The sequence below is a fragment of the Dermatophagoides pteronyssinus genome, unplaced genomic scaffold, assembly GCF_027571235.1.
Source record: "Dermatophagoides pteronyssinus isolate colony J.1.1.1.1 unplaced genomic scaffold, Derpt_VIB-CSIC_2022.12 sq0003, whole genome shotgun sequence".
In the NCBI taxonomy this organism is placed as follows: Eukaryota; Metazoa; Arthropoda; class Arachnida; order Sarcoptiformes; family Pyroglyphidae; genus Dermatophagoides; species Dermatophagoides pteronyssinus.
This window is the reverse complement of record NW_027461527.1, coordinates 2,049,658-2,059,602: the sequence shown is the minus strand read 5'-3', so window position 1 is coordinate 2,059,602 and position 9,945 is coordinate 2,049,658. Positions and strand designations below refer to the sequence as shown.

Sequence of the window (9,945 nt, the reverse complement as noted above, 5' to 3'; positions counted from 1 at the left end):
AATTTGAACGAAATTTGATCGAAATTGATTAGTAAATATTCAATTATTATTTGATGAACATTCTTTTTTTTTCGTTAAAAACAATAAAATAATTAATCACTTATGTTGGGTTGATTGCGATTGAACATTATGGCTTTAATCAAATTATATTCGTATTTATCATCATTATCATCATTGCCATATGATTAATTAATGAATCGTTACTATCATTTTATGGTTATCATCAATGTCATAGATTGATTTTGATTTCATTGATCGAATAGATTTGGTCATATTTCCATAACATCGGGTTGAATGTTTTCACAAAAATGAACGGGCCAGACAAAATCGATGTTGTTCCGTGTTGATGAAAAATGATTAAAAAAACAAATTGTTGTTTGTTTAAATTAATCATCATCATCATCGATATTTTTATCATCAATGGGTGAAACATGATAATCATCGATGATGATGATCATGATCATGATGGAATTTGATCAATGTGATGAAATCATCCAAAAAACATGATCAAAATTGATTAATTAATGTTAATTACATTTATTCAACAAATGGAAAATCGAAAAAAAAGCAAACAAACATTTCGAAAATCAGAAATTTGTTATGATGAAAATATGATATAAACACAAACAAAAAATTGTTGTTTAACCACTAACGACAACAACAACAACAACAACAAAATTGATAAAACATTTCAAAATAGAATATCAAAAAAATTTGATTTCGAATTCCAGCATTCCATTTGCTTAATATTAATGATCAATCATTAAAATGGACAATACATGATGAGAATATTGATTTTTTTTCATTGTTGTTATAATTGTACTATTGTAAAATGAATGGAGTGAGAAAGAAATTTCGTTACATGTATACAACACGTTCGTAAATCCGCACGTGCAATATCAACAACAACAAAAAACATACACACATTTTGTTTCCATTTTTCCTTCATTTTTATACATTTCTACAAATTCTATTCATCACAATGAATTTCAATTTGATTTCTTATCATATCGTTACGATCATCATATCTCTTGACCAAATGAGGTCATGTTGATTAAAAAAAGGCTTTGTATGATGAAATCAATTTTTCTTTTTATACATCAACAGATTCATCTATCTAACTCTTTTCGATTTCATATCAAATAGAATCTTTTTCGCTATACGGATTCTTTGTATTTTATCAATAATTGGTGGTTTTAATTTTTTTTCTGATTATAAAACTTTTTGAAAAAGATATATAGGTTTTTTCCAATATCGTTTATCAACTAAGGTGTGGTTTACATGTTTAATAACAGAAAATATTGCCCTACAGATATGTATGTGTGTCTGTATGTTTATAAATGTTTAAGATTATAACCCAACCATTGTAAGATTAAAACCAAAAAAAAAATAAAAGAAAAAACAAAATAATGGGAACAACTTGCTTACTATCATTTCTGGTCTTTCTGATCTAAATACATTCATATTTTTTTTTCTAATCTTTGGTTTGATTGTTATTTTTTGAGGCCAATGATTGGTTGGTTTGTTGGTTGGTTGATTGTTTATCATTTCACAATTCCAGAATCGTTATGACCCAATTATTTTATCATCATCATCACCAAATGATAATGATCGTTAATAGAAAAAAAAATTTGGATCATTACAGATTTTCATCAACAGGCAATCCAACCATGACAACAACCACAACGATTTGATTGATTGTTGACGTTGGACAACTACCCAAGGAAAATGATTATGAATAAAAGAAGGACAATTCAATAATAAAAATCATAGATTTCATTAGAAAATCCTCAAATTGAATCAGATCAATTAATGAGATTTGATGTGCAAATATTTATTGAAAAAAAATGAATGATCATCACAATAAGCTGTTTATTCAATTAAAATCAATGATAAAATCAAAATTATTACAAGTAAAGTCTTGATTGCATGTTTTGAAATTACACATCTAAATTATCATTATGATTTCATTCGTTAAATGTATTAGAATTTAAATTGTAATAAAACAAACTAGAAACATCCTTGTAACTATATAACTATATTTTCAGCTCATCATACAATGTCTCGAGTTTGTCTATGATATGCTATATATACTAATGAATTAACATAATCAAAAATTAGCTGTAACATTCCAATCTCAATGTCATTGCTCATATTAACAATGTTTAGTTCCTGGATTTTATCAATTTAGGAATTTTTTGATTTTACCAATTGAAAGACAAGAAAAACAAATTGATCAATCAATCACAACACGAATATATAAATGATTGTTTGTTTGTTTTTTTGGTTGTTGATTTAGATCAGATTTACATCCGATACGAATTAAAAAAAAAGAAATTTGAATCACTATAGATACAACATTTTTTTCTATATATTTCGTATTAATGGTATCCTTGTCGTCTACCCTCGAAATAATTTGATACGGCGCAATAGATCATTTATCCGAATCCTGGAACAACAAATATAAACATCACACAAGTACAGACATTGAATCGATTAAGATATTTTTATTTTTCTTGTGAAATCTTTTTCACAAATCTTATTTGATATCAAAGATTTTATTTTTTTAAAAAGTAATTTTATTGTAACAATTTTTTTTGACTGTCAATTATTGTCTCAAGCATCATCTACACATATCAAATATTTGAGGTTCTAAATTTCATCTTGAATTTCATTTTGTGATCCGACATATATATTTTTTACCTGTGTAAATATGATCATATCATTTTGATTATTATAATTATTAATTAAAATTAAGATGAAATTTTTCTATTTACTTAGAATTGACTCACGATTACATCAGCAATCTTCCAAGACAGAAATAACCGTTGCTTAGATTATAATCATAATCATTTTTTTCTGTTGTTTTTTCTACGTGATACCGCATCATTTTTTGTTTTGGTGTACAATTGATGCTTTGGTTAATCGGACCTATTATATGATAGTATCCATTGTAACACAAAATCGAACAACAAGTTTATCATTATCATTCTAACCATTTTTGTCAAGTTTTTTCTGTGCATCCTTTATTTTATCCACATTCATCAAAAAAAACCGTCGAATAAATAATCAACAGACCGGTATCCAAGTGTATAACGATTTTTTCCCTTGTATTCGGAAATCTATTAGAACAACATTGATCAGACAAAGAGAGAGAAAGAACAGTTTATACATATTATTACGAGAAAAATCGAAAAAGATTGTTCGCGCATATATGTGGGCGATTCATTCGTTATTTCGAACATAACCACATGTATACAAACACAGCTACTTTGTATGTTAATTTACATCAATTCGAAATCAATGAATAGTTCATTCACCATTATCATTTGATGAAAAACATTTGTCTGATAGATGTGATTGTCAACGGTCATTTTCATTCATTGTTAGAGAGATAAAGAAAGTGCGAAAAATAATTTCAAGTATTTATTTCCGTAATTTTGTTTTCGAAAATAGGAAAAAATAAATAAACAATCAATGTGATTTTATTGTTTTGTGGACATTCCGTGGAACACAAATTTCATTATCAATAAATTAATTGATCATTTCATTTTCATTATTTCTATTTTTCTATTTGATTTGTTTGATTACATCTACAGAACTATTATTGAATAATAATAATAAAAAATCTCACACAAATCAATAACATATATACGACGACGACTACGACAACGATGATGATCAAACAACCATATATTATTGCCATAACTATTGAAACGCTGACGCTTCCACGACAATCATCATCTAAATACATACAACATTGATCAAAATCAATATAGAAAATAATAATAATGAAGATAAATAATTCCAATAATCAAGATACTGTCTATAACATATATAGTAATTGTCGATACAACTAACAGCAATCCATCCATAGAAATCAATCAATCAATTTTCCATTCCATTCCATTAATTCATTCAATCATTCATTGAATTGCATCTAATAGACCCATTAATTGATCAGATCTGCGATCGTTGTCGTTGAATCGCTTTGTTGTCATCATTATCATCATAATCGTCATCATCATCATAGGTTTCATATTTAAAACATCAACATTTCCATCATCAACTATACAACATAACGATACTTACACACAAACAGTGAGATAGACTAAGAGAGAAAGAGGGAAAAAGAAGAAGAAAAAAACATAGATTTTAATAGATCTAATAAACCAAAATTAATCGTTGACATTTCCATTTGTTCGTGATCATCAATTATCAACACAACCAAAATCCGCGGAGACAATCATATTCAATTCTGTTTTGTCATCATCATCAGCATCATCATAGCCATCAACATCATCATAATCAATTAGCATCATTGCTTCTTTAAAAAATCACTCTAGTCCATCAAACTGCCAGCTTTTCTATTTATTAGAAAAAAAATCATTTTCGAGATTAAATACCCATCAATTCATATTATATTTAATTGCGCCAATTATCATCTTACGCTAAATTCTTTCTTTTTTTTCAAATGTTTTGTGTTTTCCCCTTTTTTAGTCTCAAATTTTCGAATAATTCATTTGATTTTTTTCAATTGCGGTGATTATTTTTTAAAATATTTGATTCAATCATATTCGACTAAATATTTTAGACCAAACAATTAGAACTCAATCAATCCGAACAAAATGCAAAGTTATCAAGTGATAAAAATTTTCGTCTTTCTCATGGTCATGGCCACTATTACCGAAATGGTGCAGCCACAATATGCATATCCAAATCAATCCCGATCTCCTTATGCTATCGATAATGTTTTATGGGATTGTAATTTTGAGATTGATGCTTGTCATTTCCGTAATCAACATAATCTTGCTCAATTCAATAGATATTATAATCCACGTCATCCATTGTTTGGCCGTCGTTCATTGTTGCTATTGAATTTACGATTACCACGTGTACAACGTTATCCGGGTGCTCGATTGATTACCCATTACTATCCGGCTAATCAGAAAAATGCCTGTCTATTCATAGGATATTACGCCAATGGTGAAGGACCGGAAAATTTTTTCGTTATACAACAGGATAAAGAGAATAAATGTATTTTTGCTGATCATGATCTTCAAACCAAATCGAATCGATGGAATGAGATTGAAATCCAATTAGATCTGAATGATGGTGATCCGCGATTCTTTTTGGAAACACATTATCATCAAGGAAAAACTGGTTTCTTTGCAATCGATAAATTTACATTTGGTTATGGTAAATGTAAAAATCCTGCACCAAATTATTGCTAAGGGAGAAAAAAACATGTCTAATCAAACCAATTATTATTAGTCAACAAAACAGAAAAACAAAACCGATTGGTTCTTATTGATAACGATAAAATTTTCCAATTTTCAAACACAATGTTTCAGATCAAATATCACATTAACAAACACTAGCCATTAATTATAATAATTAACATAAATTTCATTGTCCAGGCAATAATTTATTCAAATCAAAAACAAAAATGAAAAATATATCGATGTAAATAATATCAATTACATTGGATACCCAATATGATTAAATTGCCGCCCTTCCCATGAATAAAATTCACATTTGATATTCAAAAAATATATCTATTGCGATTTGAAAGAATTAAAAATACTTGTTTTCTCAATAAATTTTAAAGTTAGATTTTTTTTTGCTTTGTTTTATTTTGTTCTAGAGTTTCATCAATTTATGATGATAATTATGTTATATTGATAGACAGTAGCAGATAAAATGGAAAAATTTTATTCATAAATCAGTAAATTGCTAAAAATAAAATTCATAAAAAAAAATGTATCGTAGAATATTTTTTTTAAAACTAAAATTAAAATTTTTATTAAAATTTCATCCCGAACAATCAATTTTTTCCACAATGTCCACTGAAAACTTTCTATTCATATATTTGATTTGTTGGTCGTTCTACTTTTTTTTTGATCATCATTTTGAATCGATCGATCTCATCATTGTGTTGTCGTAAGGAGTTTTAAAGGGAAACAAGGACAAATTAGTATGCAAAAGGCATGGCCGAAAAAAAAACAATTATCATTTGTTGATTTTAGTGGTGTATCGTAGTTTTTTCACCGCGCTGTTTGGTTGACATTTGCTAATTTCATTCTATCAACATCATTGAAAAATAGACAAAAATTAAAAAAAACAAACAAAACAAATAAAAAAACTATTTAATAATTAATGATGACAATCTAATGGAAAGAAATAGTAGTCAACCGTCATTGACATATAATAACGAAGAATACAACTGTATCGATTTGAAATTGGAATCCATAGAAAAATGATTTCGTCTCACATTCCATCCATCAATATTCATCGAATTTTTGTTTTTATTACTGTTCATTTCATTCGAACAATCATAAAACAAATGTTATCCATGACATTTTCAAGGTTAGAAAGATTTTTATTTTTTTACTTTAAAACATTGACGAATATGAAATATTTTCGGTTCGATAAAAAAAAGAAGAAAAAGCGAAATAATTTATTTGGATTATAAAATATTAATGAATAGTGACACAAATGAAATAACTGAAAATATAAACGATAAATACTTTGTACAAATTCTATTCTTCCAATTTCCGCTGATGGCATTGTTTTCTTTTGTTTTTTAATTAGACAAATTCATTATGGAATTTAGTGAACAAAGAATATATGAAACATGTTATTGATATTTAAACTGTTTGTACTTGTGTGTTTGTGCAAAAATGTATATGTGAATCATTTGCGTATAAGATGTTGAATTTTCATAGTTTTTTTTCATGTTTAAAATTTTTTCAAAAATTCTTCAGCAGTTATACGAGCACGTGCATTGATTGCTAATTTCATTTCATTGATTTCTTTATCAATTTCTTCCATAAAATGTATGATAAAATCAATCAATTTAAATCGATACATTGATTCTGTATGAAAATTTGTAATTAAAAATGATATATCATAATCATATTGCGGACCATTGCTATCTTTGAATCCATTGATTGATGAATATGATCCGGTGGGTGTTCGCTGTTGTTGTGATAATGTTAATGTTCCAACTGTTTGGCCATTCGTTGTAAAGGACATTTTCACTGGTTTACGCCGTAATATCACAAAATTATCTGCACGCATCATCATAAAACGTGTAAATTTATGCGCTAGAATACTTTCAATATCATCGGCTTGTTTGATTGCAATCGAAATTCGAACCGAATTAATACTCGATTCGATCAACACACGTTCACGTTCATTTCTTGATATAATCACAGGATTCAGGAGCAATTCTTTACTTGATCTAACTTCAATTTCAGGTTTATTATGTCTTTCGACCACTTGTGAATTGAAATTTATCAAACAAATGGCAGCTTCCAATGTTCGCCGTACAGCCAATAAATATGGACGAAGTGTTGCCGACATTTTGTTCGAGATTTCTTTCTTGTAAATCTACAATATTTATAAAAATAAATGAAATGTCAGTCTAATTCAATTTATGATCAATGCATTCATACCTTGGGAAATTTTTGTTGTTAATAATTATAATAAACTAGGTTCCAGGAACAAATCAATCAGATAAATAATAACCAAGTGGACGATCGAAAAAAATACAAATGTGTCCGTGTGAATCAATGAGATTTGATCAAATCGAAGCATTGAATCACACAAACAAAATATTGAAAACCAAAAACGATCGAGCAGATAGTAGCATGCAATGATTTAATCCACTATTCTATATAGCAATAATGGTTTGGCAATCAGACTTTTTTAGATAAGCCGGATATTCATACATTGAGTTGAAAAATTATTGATTTAATCACAATTAAACAAATATATTGTATTTCTATTAAAACAACGGTTAGAGTTGGATTTTATTGTAAAAAAATTTTATCAATAAGTCAACAAAGCCGACAAATATACAACAAACACAGTCAATCAAAATAAAACGTTGACACCCAAAATGAAACGCGGCTAGTCCGTTCATATAGAATGTTTTCGTAAAAAAAATTATTTGAGCGCTTTTGTTTATAAATTTTTTCATGTGGTTAATACGAATAGAAAATTTTAGCTAAATTTTTATCTTGAATTATGGGTATCGACGAAGATGATGATGATGAATTCTTACCCAATATGCTTTCAGATGAATCTTGTGATATGGATTTATCTGAAAATGATGATGACGATAGTGTTGAACAAGAAAATTCGGCCATTAACAATAAGAAAGTCAATCGTAAAAAGACTGAAAAGAAGAAATATTGTCTTTGTCGAAGTTCTCGTTCGGATAAATTCATGATAATGTGTGATAAATGTAATGAATGGTTCCATGGAGAATGTGTTAAGATCACTCAATCCGAAGCGAAAAAAATGAAAGAATATTTTTGTTTAATGTGTCGTTCACAAGCGGTAAATGCCGAAACAAATCGTACGTCTAAAATTGATGTTCCATTTGATAATGCTGTAAAACATCGTTTGCAAGATGATTATTCACCTGATGATTTCGAGGATGATGATGATGCAGACTTTCGTTTGTTAAACGAGAAAAAAACTCATAAAAGAAAATATCGGAAAAACGTATTGAAAGAAAAACCGAAAAAATCCGATCAAAAGACAACAAAAAGAGGTCGCAAAAAAGGTCAAAGTACCAAAGGAAAAGGGAATCGTGGTCGCAAGAAAAGTGTTGTAAAAAAATCTCAACATCGACATAACCGATCAAAAGTACATTCAGATGAAAGTGGTGATGAAAGTAAATCAATTTCACCCCGTCAATGTTATGGTCCTGGTTGTATTTATGCTGCTCGTAAAGGTTCTAAATATTGTAGCGATCAATGTGGTATCAATCTAGCTGATAAACGTATAATGCTTATTCTACCTCAACGAATTAAAGAATGGCAATCGGTACCGACAGCTGCAGATGAACGTTCTAAACGTGAACTCGAAGAAATTGAATGTGAAATAATTAAAACTCAGGAAAAAATGAAAGAAATCCAACAGAAAAGAATGGAATTAGAGGAACTACTTTTTCGTGGTAAAAATTGTGTCCCATATACCGAAGAAGAAGAAGCGGCTATACTTGAAAACGACAATGATACGGGTAATGATACGATTGGTTGTGTTACCTGTGCACAAGAAGTATCCGTCAAAATGGTAAGTGAATATTTTTGTACAACAATTTAATATTTTATCAATAATTTTTTTCATAGGCATTAAAACATATGGAACGATGTTTCAATAAAGTCGAAAGTCAAGCCTCGTTTGGTTCGAATAGAAGTACAAATAATATTTTATTTTGTGAAACTTATAATCCTAGCAATAAAACTTATTGTAAAAGGTATGATTTTTAAAATTATTAATTCAAATTTTATTGATATTTTTTTTATCTTAATAAAATAATTAGACTTCGTGTGATTTGTCCGGAACATACGAAAGAACCAAGAATTCCTGATGATGAACTTTGTGGATGTCCATTGCGATCTGAAGATAATCCGTTTGACGATGAACCAAATAATTTTTGTCGTTTATTACGCAAAAAATGTAATCTTCATTATGGATGGGAAAAAGTTCGTCAAGCTGTACTAGATCTAGAAACATTGGAACAAATGTATAAAAATGATGAATTAATTAAAAAACAAAATAAGGTTCGACAAGCGATGAATAATCGTGGTGGTCTTGTTCATTTATTATTACATCAAACCAAATACGAATCGGTCCAAAATCATCATGATGAAACAATCAATGATAATATTAAAATTGTCGATTGATTTGAATCATAAATTCATTTTGTAAATAAATTTCCTATACATCATTCATTTTTTATGTTTTAAAATCATCTTGAAAATGTCATGATCAATTTGATTAAATTTCGAAATTTGTATTATGCAGAATAAACTACAACAAACTAGCATGATAATATTGTCAATCAATCTGTCAACATGATCATGATTATTATTACCAAAGTTCGGTGTTCGCCTACACATAGATTTCTGTTATCACAACATAGCG

At 28.3% G+C, this 9,945-nt stretch overlaps 3 protein-coding genes across 3 annotated transcripts; 2 read left to right on the top strand and 1 right to left on the bottom strand.

Annotated features, from left to right (window-relative positions):
- Positions 1 to 2,907: 2,907 nt before the first annotated feature.
- On the top strand, positions 2,908 to 5,621 carry LOC113797409 (uncharacterized). Its single transcript, XM_027347781.2, has one exon. The coding sequence runs from the start codon at positions 4,629 to 4,631 to the stop codon at positions 5,232 to 5,234; it is 606 nt and encodes a 201-aa protein (XP_027203582.2). The 5' UTR covers positions 2,908 to 4,628; the 3' UTR covers positions 5,235 to 5,621.
- Positions 5,622 to 6,420: 799 nt separating this feature from the next.
- Positions 6,421 to 7,629, bottom strand: Arpc4 (Actin-related protein 2/3 complex, subunit 4). Its single transcript, XM_027347769.2, has 2 exons — positions 7,461 to 7,629; positions 6,421 to 7,395 (listed from the first exon to the last, which is right to left on the bottom strand). Exon 2 carries the CDS (start codon positions 7,366 to 7,368, stop codon positions 6,742 to 6,744), a length of 627 nt encoding a protein of 208 aa, XP_027203570.1. The 5' UTR covers positions 7,369 to 7,395; positions 7,461 to 7,629; the 3' UTR covers positions 6,421 to 6,741.
- Positions 7,630 to 7,900: 271 nt separating this feature from the next.
- On the top strand, positions 7,901 to 9,752 carry LOC113797390 (CXXC-type zinc finger protein 1-like). Its single transcript, XM_027347759.2, has 3 exons — positions 7,901 to 9,090; positions 9,147 to 9,274; positions 9,341 to 9,752. The coding sequence occupies exons 1-3, from the start codon at positions 8,035 to 8,037 to the stop codon at positions 9,702 to 9,704; spliced, it is 1,548 nt and encodes a 515-aa protein (XP_027203560.1). The 5' UTR covers positions 7,901 to 8,034; the 3' UTR covers positions 9,705 to 9,752.
- Positions 9,753 to 9,945: the final 193 nt, after the last annotated feature.